The 13,112-nt window shown below is 36.0% G+C and overlaps 3 protein-coding genes across 6 annotated transcripts in view; all 3 read left to right on the top strand.

Moving 5' to 3' along the window:
- Nucleotides 1-1,243: 1,243 nt before the first annotated feature.
- On the top strand, nucleotides 1,244-4,382 carry ciao2b (cytosolic iron-sulfur assembly component 2B). The gene is made up of 5 exons (XM_079865218.1): nucleotides 1,244-1,476; nucleotides 1,664-1,741; nucleotides 1,848-1,973; nucleotides 2,065-2,110; nucleotides 3,801-4,382. The coding sequence occupies exons 1-5, from the start codon at nucleotides 1,348-1,350 to the stop codon at nucleotides 3,899-3,901; spliced, it is 480 nt and encodes a 159-aa protein (XP_079721344.1). The 5' UTR covers nucleotides 1,244-1,347; the 3' UTR covers nucleotides 3,902-4,382.
- Nucleotides 4,383-7,313: 2,931 nt separating this feature from the next.
- rrad (Ras-related associated with diabetes) lies at nucleotides 7,314-9,905 on the top strand. Of its 3 annotated transcripts, none has more exons than XM_079867931.1 (5): nucleotides 7,314-7,563; nucleotides 7,748-8,024; nucleotides 8,190-8,263; nucleotides 8,467-8,671; nucleotides 8,878-9,901. In XM_079867931.1, exons 2-5 carry the CDS (start codon nucleotides 7,766-7,768, stop codon nucleotides 9,153-9,155), a joined length of 816 nt encoding a protein of 271 aa, XP_079724057.1. In that variant the 5' UTR covers nucleotides 7,314-7,563; nucleotides 7,748-7,765; the 3' UTR covers nucleotides 9,156-9,901. The 3 variants fall into 3 exon arrangements, with proteins under 3 accessions (XP_079724057.1, XP_079724056.1, XP_079724055.1); XM_079867930.1 differs by having other exon boundaries at nucleotides 7,463-7,563; nucleotides 7,656-8,024; nucleotides 8,878-9,905; XM_079867929.1 differs by having other exon boundaries at nucleotides 7,487-7,563; nucleotides 7,660-8,024; nucleotides 8,878-9,905.
- A 230-nt stretch (nucleotides 9,906-10,135) lies between these two features.
- cdh16 (cadherin 16, KSP-cadherin) overlaps nucleotides 10,136-13,112 on the top strand; it is a 34,654-nt gene continuing 31,677 nt past the window's right edge. Inside the window, exons 1-3 of one of the 2 annotated variants that reach the window (XM_079867922.1) lie at nucleotides 10,136-10,159; nucleotides 11,077-11,135; nucleotides 11,226-11,321. In XM_079867922.1, the coding sequence (XP_079724048.1) occupies nucleotides 11,079-11,135; nucleotides 11,226-11,321 (153 nt within the window). In that variant the 5' untranslated portion in view covers nucleotides 10,136-10,159; nucleotides 11,077-11,078. Of the gene's footprint in view, nucleotides 10,160-10,371; nucleotides 10,723-11,076; nucleotides 11,136-11,225; nucleotides 11,322-13,112 lie in introns of those variants that run through there. The other variant, XM_079867921.1, reaches the window with a different exon arrangement.

Below are 13,112 nucleotides of genomic sequence, written 5' to 3'. Positions count from 1 at the left end.
TAATGTGACACAGTATACTACTTTTAATGAGAGCAAAAACAAATAGCAAGGATTGTGTGAGAAAACATAGCCAGAGTCTGAGTTTTTCAATTGATTGATAGGGATGATTCATAAAAAAAAATAAAAATAAAAAAAAGAGTTATGTACAAATCTTCAAATAGCCTACTAAAATTAAACATTTTTTTAGATTGTTTGGACTGTATCTGAAAGTTATTATTATTGTGCAAGGAAATGTACAAGCAAATGCTGGCTGCCTCGCAATGATTATTGTCATTAAATGAAATAAAGAAGATTTATAGCACACTCTGTCACTGTGATTGTATTGGTTTATAGGATTGCTAGGCCTTGTGTGCTGTCTGTGGTACTCAAGATCTATGCATACAGATGCCTAACAATTAGGTCAAAGGGCTCTTTATAACTGGAATAAGCATTGGTTGGCTCACAAATAGCCTAACCTCACTGTTAAATTAAGGTCATGCTTTCATGGTTGATGAACACTGCTTTGATGTGAGCATATGCTAAACCTGAAAAACTAACCATTTCAGTTCAGGGAAGACAAAGCTTTGCTTTCTTCTACCTGTTATGTTATTCTGGAGTGTACTGATGACGGTGGCCACCTTGGCACGACAGATGTTTTGGAAATGTTTTGCTCACATCTGCCTCACGTGTGTTAGTTAGCGAAATAGGTGTAAATGCATAATACTGAATGCCCATGTCTCAGTCTACTGTATATCACAGAACTTTTATCACCCCTCTTAGTTAAAGACATAATCATTTTTGTTTCCCCCTTTCAAAGAAAAAATCACTTTAAAGTTTAAACTGGAAAATTGTCTTGATCCACGAGGTCATTCTGTGCAATGATAATAGTTTAAATCTGAGGTCATTGTTGCCATAAATCTGAGATAAAATGTTGCAGATGTATATAATGAGAAATGCTCAAAGTATTGCATACAGGCCTATTTGTGTTGATCAGAACAACCCTTTTCAGCATCTGTTGAACAAGTAAAAAGGATAGATTTGGGATTAGATTTGTTTTAACTCCCAAGTTTAAATAGGTAAAACAACTGCATGGAAATCTATATTATTATTATTATTATTATTATTATTATTATTATTATTATTATTATTATTATTATTATTATTATTATTATTATATGTCTTCAAAGGCAAAAATTGCAAGAAAACTGCCGGACTTTTATAAATAAAACTTTTATTTTAAAAAGCGTTTATACTGTTTCCGGGTTTTATTGTATAATTTCCGGCTGGCTTGTTTTGGAATCGCAGAGTTTGCGAAGTGATCTGACGTCTGACAGCGTTGGTTATTGTTTTATCGTTGAGTAGATAATAATGTCAGGGGGAACTCGACTAGAAAACGCCAATCCTCTGATTTTTCAGCGATCAGGGGAAAGACTCCTAACTGCCACTGATGAAGATGAGGATGTAGCGGACCCCATCGATGACAGGGAAATCTTCGATATCCTTTCAAAAATACGTTACATCATTTGGCTCTCGCTACACAAGTGCTGTGTAAAGTCAGCCTTGTTGCTTTGAATTATCTGCCATGTTGAAAGTTAGGCTACTCTTAGCAAACTGCAATAGTTTAGAAGCCTCAATTTAAAGCATTTTGAATATTTTGAGTCAGACCTTAACTAAATGATCACATCTAATCAGATCGATCAACGATCCTGAGCACCCACTGTCCCTCGAAGAACTGAATGTCGTGGAACAAATGCGCGTCAATGTGAGTCCGGTCTGCGAGCAGTTTGGAGAGGAACAGACCTTTACACATTAATGAAATGGATACAATATTCTCTCTGTCTGTCTGTCACGTTTTTCTCTCCGAGTAGGTGAGTGATGAGGAGAGCACAGTGTCTGTGGAGTTCACACCGACTATCCCACACTGCAGTATGGCCACTCTCATTGGCCTGTCTATCAAAGTCAAGCTTCTGCGCTCCCTGCCTGACAGGTTTAAGGTGCATTTCAGTGAGCTGCCAAACACAGGCTTGCATTAGGCTTTGGGGTTTCCCATCTACAAGTCATTCATTTTTGCCTTTTTGTTGGTAGATTGACGTTCACATCACACCTGGCACACATGCCTCAGAGGAAGCAGGTAAACGTTTATTATAAAATGACATTATGAAATAATGGCAAGAAATGCATGACATATGAAATGCCTTATTTAATCAGAAATACAGGGGGGAACAGTAGTATTGTGAAATATTATTACAGTTTAAATAATGTTTTTCTATTTGAATATACTTTAAAATATAATTTATTTCTGTGATGCAAAGCTGAATTTTCGGCATTGTTACTCCATTCTTCAGTGTCACATGATCCTTCAGAAATCATTATAATATGCTGATTTGCTACTCCGTTATTATCAATGTTGGAAACAGTTGTGCTGCTGAATTTTTTATTTTTGGGGGAGGGGGGATTTTTTTCAGGATTCGTTGATGAATAAAACGTTTTTTTTAAAAAGAACAGCATTTATTCAAAATAGAAATCTTTTATAACAATATAAATCTTTACTATCACTGTTTATCAGTTTAACTTCTTTTAACAATTACATTTCTGACCCCAAACTTTTGAAAGGGAGTGTATATTGTTACAAAGTATTTATATTTTAAATAGATGATGTTCTTTTTTAACTAAAGAAAAAATGTAAATGCATTAGGCAGCACAACTGTTTCCAACATTGATAATAAATCCGCATATTAAAACGATTTCTGAAGGATCATGTGACTCTGAAGACTGGAGTAATGGCTGATGAAAAGTCAGCTTTATATATATTATACATTATACATGGCATATGCGTTTGATATTATCTATTTCATACATCAGGCTTTTATGGCCCATTTAGGATGACAAAAAATACATCCATATTATTCAGTCCACTGAGCAAAACTGTAATTTTGTGCAGATATTGTTATCTTTATATGTCCAAAACATAAGATACATTTCTGATAGCTTGTAATATAAATTATGAGATTTTTATAACAGTATGGTAGACCACTTTCCTAAAATGCATATACACATGATTTGTTACTCATCTCCCAATAATGTCTTAGTAAGATAAGATCCAAGGTAATGTTATATAAGTATAAATATTAAGATGTTAAAATGCTTTGTTTTATGATCAAAGCTCTGTAGTTTTAATTGTGGGTGGCAAAACATATAAATGCAATGCACTGCAATGATGATTAAGAAATGTAAAAATAAGCATTCCCCAACAGCCCGTTATATCATATTTGATTCATACATTAACATTATTATTATTTTTTTTTTTAATTTTCATGTGTAACCCCTCACCCGAGTCCTACTCGCCCCGCTCTGTGCGGGCCTCGAACACTGGTTTCCGGTGTGAGAGTCAGGCGCTCTAACAAGTCTGTTGAGATCAGAGGAGTGAGGTTTACTCGCACAGCCACTACTAGCTGGCCTCCGTTACACGTGCATAATCAAATAAAAAGAAAGTTCCCTCAGTCTAGGAAATGTTCATTTTTAAATATTACTTACAATATAAAAGTTATTCTTATGTTGTTTACACGTGTACTACGACCTGAAGGTGGACTTTTTTAGAATTATACTAAAGGCCTTTTACTTGAACCATCAGTCAGTGTGCAGAAGGCATGTAGTAGATTGTGTGCATCGTCTTTTTCAGCAAAGTGTTGATAATATATAGGCCTTAGAAATCAATGTATCAAAAATGGTACAGTAGGCTTTATGAGTTAATGTAACGTTATATTTTTATCATACAGCACCCTGTTGAGTTTGATAATATGTTGTGTTTTTTTCTCCTCCAGTCAATAAGCAGCTCGCTGACAAAGAGAGAGTGGCAGCCGCTCTGGAGAACTCTCAGCTTCTGGAGGTGGTCAACCAGTGTCTGTACACCAGAAGCATGTGATCAGAAGAAGCCTGCCGCTCGAGTGTGCTCCTTTGACACGTTATCTTGATTGAACTCCTAAAGGCAAGCCAGAGTTGTGTGACGATGATAATAATAATGTGAGCGCCTTGATCATTATTGTTATTGTTTTGATTCTTTTGTAATTCTATTGCTACACTCACAGTACCAGATCAGGAAGACTGGTTAGTACTTATAAAGTGAGAGTTGAGCTGAAAAGGTGTCAAGAAAGGAAACCACAGTAATAGAGAACGTATGTGGAAACAGAATTCGTTTTTATGTTACATTGATACAGAACGAAAAGTTATTATATTTCCGAATATTATATTTGTGAATATGCACAAAATTACTTTTAATAGTAGTCTCATTTTGACATAGCATCATTATTTCTTATTGATCAAAATGGAGCATGTGTACAGCAGAAATAGTTTGGACTGCTTTGTTTTGTACCTGTTGTTTTTGCCAATAAAAAATTGAAAATGAATTTTGTGTGAAAGTTTTTTTAAAGATTTAAAGAGTTTAAGAAAAAGTTCAAGCAATTACCCATAAGAAAACAATATTTTCCCAAGGTCAGTTGTATTGATGTTACAGCTATTTACTGTAATCTGATATTTTTTCTTGCATAAGCTTGTTTGGAAGGTAACAGTAAAAAAAAAAAAAAAGGCTAAAAATAAATAAATAAAATAAAACATAGGCCTAATTTGTATGCTGTGGTATAAATATTTCATTTCTTCAGATAAACCAAATACGGATTTACTGGTACATGGATATAGCATTATACATTATTATTTCACGGCTCTGTGGAATACTTGATTCTGATTGGTCAATAGTGCCATCCAGCGGTAAATTATTCCCAGATAACATGGGGCTCATCTGGGTTAAGTCAGCTGTGATTATATACTTGCTAGGAACGGTTTTTCTTTGTGCAAGTTTTGCATTTGGTGAGCAAATAAAATATTAAAACTCAGTCGAATCAATATTTTGTGTACAGTTATTTAAATATGCCATCCAGTATCGTGGACTCGTTCTCTTTTGTTTCATACAAGCGCAGCTGCCGCTATTTAACCCTCTGATCATCTTCATTTGGGACGACACTAGTTATCTTTGGGGTCCCCAGACAATAACATTTAATTTTGTAACAGAATAATAGTTTTTTTTGTTTGTTTTGTTTTTACAAATGCAATTTTACACTGTTTATTAATGTTTTTACTCAACATTTGTGCAGTTTTTGGAAGATTAATGATAGATTTTAAATTTCTTAAAATAAATAAATATTTATTTAAATAGGCTTTTTACAAAAAACAGCATTTTATGTAAAATTCACTTTATAAAATACCCATATTTCTAACTTTCATTCATGGGGATAACATGGATAATTTTACATGGTTTTGTGTAAACTTTTTGCCCATATTTTGTAAAATGTAAAATATCATTTTAGCTACTAGATGGCCATAGAGCTCCACTATATGCTATTTGACTAACTGAAAGATATCTTTTCACAAGATTTTCATATCTAAATATATCTAAGTTGGATTCATATCTAAATATTATGAAATCACAATTCTAACAATAAAATGTTTTTTTTGTACTGAAATTTTGTTTTTTCAAATAATGTTACATTATGATTAGAATCAAACCTGAAAAAGATAAGTTGAAATTTTAGAGTTATTCATTTATTTCAATCATCTTTTTTTTCATATAATTGTACAAATGTGATCTACACTTCAGTTACTAACTGTAACAGAACAGATATGGGCTTACACTCTATGTTATTGCAATTTAACAAGTTACTGACCATGTGTTGTAATTAAGTTATAATTGAAACTTTTTTGTCATCTAAAGGTTTGAAGATAATCCAGTCTCTCTAAGCTAAAGGCAGAAGACAGTGATGATATACAGACACTATAATAAGCACAATAGGTAGGCTACTAAGCAGAGTCGATTTAGATTACACTTGCTTGGCTTTCAAGTCATAAAAAGTGCTTTCTCTGGCATGCATTAAAAATGCATGATAGATATTATTTCATGTAACAGAACTCTTATTCAATAGTCTTTTTATAAATTACCAGACTAGCTAACGTTGCAAGTCTTTTTCGGTCCAGTCATAAAATACCGAACTTTCAAATATTATTTTTTGTTATCGTGCATCTATAAGTAGAAAGGACAAATGTCAGGTCACATCTTTGTGTCTCACAATCTCATTGTCTGAATAAAACAGTACATTGTAAATGATGCAGTGCATCAACTAACTGTGATCTATACATTTATTCTGATTATGCTTATGTCCAAGACTTAATTGGTTATGTCTATTGCTCTGTAAAGTGTTTCTTCATGGTTAAGCTGTTATATTCCAGGCCTTGGCATAGTAGGTGAATTTTAGAAGCTCACAACTTTGGCAAGTCATTGCAATGCATAAACATCCTCCACATAATAAGTCTGTGTGTAAAAGAACTGAGTGGAGCATACTTGCCAAATGTATTCAAAGTCAGAGTGTCAGTCTCTACACATGAGAGCAAATGAATAAAAAAACAATCAGATCTAATAAAACATGAAGAAATGGTCATATGTGCCGATTCTTGCCACTAGATGGCAACATTGAACTACCTATTAATGCACTCCGGCAACGTAATGAAAGGGTCGTTTTGCCCTTCAGAATTACTGGATATAAAAAAAAAAAAATTTTGATGATGTTTCAAGACGTAGGATGACATTTTGGTGACTTTACAATTTATCATGAAATAATTTAATGTTAATGTAGTAAACTGTTCAAGTAGGCTATTTTAAATGTGTTACTGTAAAATACTGATGATAATAAAAAAGGTGGTAGGCTACAATTAAAAGCATGATGACTTAAAAATTTACCTTTCCAGCTGTAACCAATGATATTAGAGCACAGTTTGCCACACAAACAAGAAAACATCAGGATAACAAACATAACACAAAAATAATGCTATAAATATTAACTATAACACAAATGCTACAGAAAACACCCCAGAGAGAGAGAGAGAGAGAGAGAGAGAGAGAGAGAGAGAGAGATTTAAAATACATTCTGTAATTCATACTTCTAAAACATTTGACAGCGAAATTACATAGACGTTATCTATTGAAATATATTTACCATATATGGTTAGGCATCTTATAGCTACTAATTTACAATATTTTCACATTGTTTGACCTATAAAAAAATACGATTTTTACAGTGCAGCTGTTCTCCGGCTATATAACCATTAAACCAGGTAAAACCAGCAAGATATTTGTTCCAGCAGTGTAATGGGGAAAAAAAAAAATGTTGTACCCTGATTTATTTTCTTGAAGCATTGGTGACTGGCCATACGCCTTTACAGACAAAGAACGCATTTGGCGGAACCTGATTAAGCCCATCGCCCACGCACTACACGAGCAGGGGAGGGAAGACCCTCTCTGATGGACGCCCTCGCAAGATTGTGAATCACACGCCCCTCCCTCAAAATCATGTTACTACTAGAAGAGAGACGAGTGATTCTCCGAGGCAAGCCCTCCCTCGGCTGACGTCACTCACTCGCATAAATAAGGCATCTGTATCGTCAGAGATTATAAGCGAAACCCTCAGTGGAAGAATAACGGAGTTAAAACGGAACAACTGGAATTTTGACATTGAACGGAAGACTTTACAGCCGCACTCACATGTAAGTATAATTTTGACATGTTTTCATATCTTCATATCTCTTGGTAGTATTATATAGGTAGCCTACAGCTGTTATAATATAGTTCTACACAGACAGGTTTGGAGTCATGACTTTGAACAAAGGAGACAAGTTGAGGAACATGGATAAGAGGAGAGGTAGCATGCCGTTTCCCCTTCACCTGCAGAACTTGCACAGAAGGAGCATGCCGGTGGACGACCGAGAGCTGCACTCGATGCCCGAGGCTCAACCCACCGAGCTGTCCAGCCTCATGCGCTTCAGTCCGGGAGAGCAGCACCGGAACAGCTGCGTGTCCGACTCCTCCGACTCGGTCATCTCCTCCGGCAGCGACTCAGACGGACAGGTCTACAAGGTGGTCCTCCTGGGAGAGCACGGCGTTGGGAAGTCGAGTTTGGCGAGAATATTCGGTGGAGTTGAAGACAGTAGCGACTGCGAGGAAACGGGTAAATATCTATATTGCATCTTTACCCTACAGACCTATAATTTCAGAAGATTTTAGGACACAGTCAGTCTTTGGGCAGCATCTGTCTTAAGTGACGTGGTGCTTTTTTTGTTTTAAAAACCTGTGTAATATTATCTTGTGCTTATGTATTGCACTTTCATTTCAGGAAACACATATGACAGATCGCTTGTGGTTGATGACGAGGAGACATCAATCCTTCTGTATGATATATGGGAACAGGTAAGCAATCAACATTAATAATATTTATCCACGTATTGATTTAAAATGAATAATAATAAAACTATTTAAAATTAATTACAAATAAAAAAAAATGCAATATTTTAAATGAATTAAAATAAATAAAAAATAGATTTAAAAAATGGAATGGCTTTTATGATCTCCATCAACTTTGCACTGTATAACCGTTCATTTTATTCCTACAGGATAACAGCCAGTGGCTGAAAGATCAGTGCATGCGAATGGGAGATGCCTATATCATTGTGTACTCGGTGACAGACAAGTCCAGTTTTGAGAAAGCTTCAGAGCTACGAATCCAGCTGCGCAGAGCTCGGCAGTCGGAAAACATCCCCATCATCCTGGTGGGAAACAAGAGTGACTTGGTGCGGTCCCGGGAAGTTTCTGTAGATGGTAAGAGTTCACCCATCTCCTTCTCTATTTTAAATATGGCATGTAGAAACACAGACTTTGCAGCTTCATGTTTTGGATAAAGTACTCATCTCTCCTGAGCTTTGAGGAACAGCCAGGAGGCATATAGTAATGATGACACTGTAGCCTCAGTCCCTCTGGTAATGGAGTTATTGCTCACCTGCATCTCTTTTTCCGTGTCTCTCTAGAGGGCAGTGCCTGTGCCGTTGTGTTTGACTGCAAGTTCATTGAGACCTCAGCTTCCCTGCATCACAATGTGCGCGACCTCTTCGAGGGCATCTTACGGCAAATTCGCCTTCGCAAGGACAGCAAGGAAGAGAACGCCCGCCGCATGGCCAACTGCAAGCGCCGCGAGAGCATCAGCAAAAAGGCCAAGCGTTTCCTGGGCCGTATGGTGGCCCGGAAGAACAAGAAGATGGCCTTTAGACAGAAGTCCAAATCCTGTCACGACCTGTCAGTGCTCTGAAAAACTGGACTAATATGCCCTCTGATACCCACGACCAGAAGCTGTGTGTTTTTAATGCTAATATAAGGACTATTTAGCTGTACAGACAAATATGAACTTGTTTTGTAAACTGAAAAAGAGATTATGTATGAAACAAAACTGACAAAATCATGTTGATTATGTTGGCCGGCATGAGGCTTTTTTATTGTTACGTTACTTTTTTTTTGTTTCGTTGCCTTAATATGTATAGCTGTCAAATTCTACGCATGTAAATAGGAGGTAAATCCACTAATCACAATGTTCCCTTCGGAGAGCCATGGTTATGTTTGCACGGAGGCAAAAGAAATTGGTTCTTTTCCTGATGTGCACTACAGCTGTATCAGGTGTGGAATGCACATGTGTGCATATAGATGAGCACAAGTCATTTTTCTTGTTGAAATAACATATGGAATCTAATGTTACTTGAAACTGAGTGCGCAGGTTCGTAACTCAGCCAAGACACCAAACTAGAAGGTTTGGGGTTTTTTGGGGTGGGGGAGGGGAGGGCAAGAGGCAATATAAATAAGAAGTTTCAATATAAGAGGTCTGACATATGGCTACTTCGACATCTATGCTCCGTGTGCAAATGACGACATAGAAGCAATAAATTATGTTTTGTGAGCTGTTTTTAACAACGTTTGATTTGCACTTAAAGGCATTTAATATTATTGAGTTGTTCATTTTGTTACATGTTTACAATTGTTTTTATAATAAAATATATATATATATCTATAAAAAAACAATCTGAGTGTACTCTTTCTACAAACACAAAATACATGATTCAAACTTGAGGCTATAATACCATGTAATTTATTCCCCCATACATATGCAAGCCAAGGACGGTAGTATAATTGGAGGAAACAAGGTAGTTAAAGGTTTTCTCAGACAAATTAAGAAAGCTAATCATTAATCAGATAAGGCAGATGCAATGCTCTTTTAACGCTTTTGCCATTCTCAATTTCACTATCGGCAAGTGTGGACTGGAGGTAAGAGCTGCTTTTATTAAACAACATAGGCCTATGATCAGATAAACAGAAGAAAAAAGCGTGGAAGATTTTGCTGTATCTGTCACAGTTCACCCTGACATTAATTTGGAGATTTTTGTTGTCGTTTTTTAATTATTTGCGTTGTTTTTATTAGGCTACACTTATTATTATTTCATCATAAAACATCCGCATTTTACTTGTTACAGTAGACTATCGTAACTTTATTTAGGCAATATTTTATTTATTTTATTAAAGTGCGAGTATATCTATTTAGTTCTGTGTCACATGGCGTAGGGCAGGCTATATGTTTTTTTTTTTTTTTTTTTTTTTTTTTTGACTGACGTAATTTCTTCTTTTTTTTCATTGATGTAATCGCTGCGTACTTGTTATCCTTTTCTGAAACCGGTACCTGCCGGATATTCTTGTTTTATGTATTGTATTAAAAAATAAGTTAGCCTAAATCGTGTAGCTGTCCCTGAAAAAAAGGACATAGAAGTAACTCGACACTTACGTGATGTTACATTAATGAGATGTACTCGAGTTGAACATTAACTGGAGAAAAAGTATGATGGCACGCTTGATTCGTTCACTCAGCCAATTACATTCTCTTAAGGGTGTACCCAATGGTTTTTAGTTTAGTTTAGTTTAGTTTAGTTTTTATTTAAACGATTGGAGAAATACACTACAGTACATTTACATAAGATTCTAAGTGTTCAGGGACAGGCCTACATGTTGCTCTTGGTTAAATATATATATATATATATATATATATATATAAACACAAACTTTGACAGCTACTGAATGCACCTTAAAAGCAAATCCAGTAGTCAATTTGTCTCTTATCTGTGTTTAAAACTGAACAAAACTTAAGCTTGAACTTTAAAGCAAATAAAATGATGTTGTTGTTTTTGTCTCAGGCATGAAGGCCGCTGTTGGCTCGATGGAATCTCTGAGTGCTTGCTTTATTGCATTGAGCGTAAGTTCTCTTGGCCCTTTTGTCTGGAATATATACATTTTCATCACTCACCATGATTTAACTTCTGCAATTAATTGCTTTCTATTTTAGGTGCTGACTCAGAACATTTTGCTTTCTGAGACCGCTCATCTTAAAATTGGTGTTCCTGAAAACTATGATGGTATTTTCCCATGGTACCTCACCAAGGTGAGTTTTTTCTGTTAGGAGGGCAAAATATTTTTGGAAAGTTTACATATTAGTGGAAGATTTAGCTTGGTTTATATTGGGTATATTTGTCCACTGTAAAAATAAATATATACAAGAAAATAATAAATAAAATATGTATAATAAGAAGAACTGACTGCAGAAGTGTGTGTAGACTGAGTGTAGCTCAAATAGATGAAGGGTAAGGGCCATAAAGAGCTGTGAAGGTTAAGAGGTTTTATTTGCACTTAATACAGGATGATATAGGTTGCCAATCAGTCTAGCAATGGTTTTGTTGACTAGGCTGATGAAAAGGGCATTGCAGTAATCAAGATGGGAAATTATGAAGGCAAGTGGCAAGTAGAATGTCAGACTCTCTCATTCTCATATTACATATGGTGCGGAGGTGTGCCATTTTGCAGTCCAGACCAAAGAAGTGATGTAATCTTAAAGTGTGAGAAGATGTAACACCAAGGTTCTGAACATTTTAGTTGGTTAAAAATTGTAATAAGCAGTTCTGACAGACTAAGCAACATATTGTCAGATCTGGTGACTAAAATACCACAAAGATTACTGAGTGAAAGAAATTGTCCTGCGTGTTATTTATAGACTGGATTTAGTTGGTTAAAATGGACTGTCCTTGTGATGTGTTCAGAATGACTAAAGAGTTCTGGGAATGTATTAATGACTGCTTCTAAGAGCAATGTAGAGAAAGGACTGAAAAAGCAGAGCATTGAACACGCCATTCAATAAATCCTACATCCCACTCCTCAGAACACTCAGAACCTCAAGGTGTAATTATGAGCAGGCATTCACGCAACAACCAGTCATCACCAAACTAAATATGGAGCTCCTGTACAATGCTTTACTTCAAGCCTTGTGTCAGAAATCTTTACCAGATGTCTTTAGTAATAGCCCAGTTGCTCTCCAAAAAGCTTTTTGCTTAGACACTGTAATTGGCTGCATTTCTGAAGGACTGTTTGGGTCCTATTCCTTCTTGCTCACCATTTTCTGAATTTGATGGCATGGCATGCTATCAAAACAGTCTCTGTGCATTTTCCAAATCAAGTATAATGGCCTACATGTGAGTGGGTGGATAATTACCCACACCCTGTGTGATCACTGAAGGGACAGGATGATGGCTACAGAATATTTGTTTAGGCTTTACAAATAAGTGACAAATGAGGGCTGACGCATTCATGTATTTTATTTTTATTTTATTTAGCTCTCACAGAAGTGTTGTGTTCTTGCTGCAAGGCCCCCAGATAGAATTGATCAATTTTAAGCTAGCTTTTTTTTAACAGTCAATCAAAACAAGCAAGCATGGGTTTAAAAGACTGTTCCCTGGATATCCTGTCCAGGTGCGTAAGCTGCATATCAGATTGAACAGACAGGGGGAAAGGCGAGCTACAAAGTGCCACACGAGTCATGCTGTGTGCAATTAGCGCTTCAATCAATCTTTACCTTTCCCAAATAAACACTCACTGGCATGCTATTCTAAATAAGCAGGGCAAGCATGGAAAAACACTATTCAGAGTTACATTCCAGGAACCAAACCAAAGAATTAAAATTCACTGCATGGGAATTATTGGTATGACACGGACTATTCTGGTTTGTGTGCTATTTAAGACATGTGATCACACTGTACCTAGCATTGGATGTGCCATTGAACACAAAGCATTTACAATGTGCAGCCTCATGCTCAGCTTAATTCAGAATATCCGTGCGAATTGGTGTCAACCACTGAGTCACATACCTGCTGTCAACAGCAGCTGCCATGTTTGTTCACACTCA

The sequence above is a fragment of the Squalius cephalus genome, assembly GCF_949319135.1.
Source record: "Squalius cephalus genome assembly, chromosome: 3".
Classification (NCBI taxonomy): domain Eukaryota; kingdom Metazoa; phylum Chordata; class Actinopteri; order Cypriniformes; family Leuciscidae; genus Squalius; species Squalius cephalus.
This window is presented reverse-complemented; position numbering and strand designations above follow the sequence as displayed.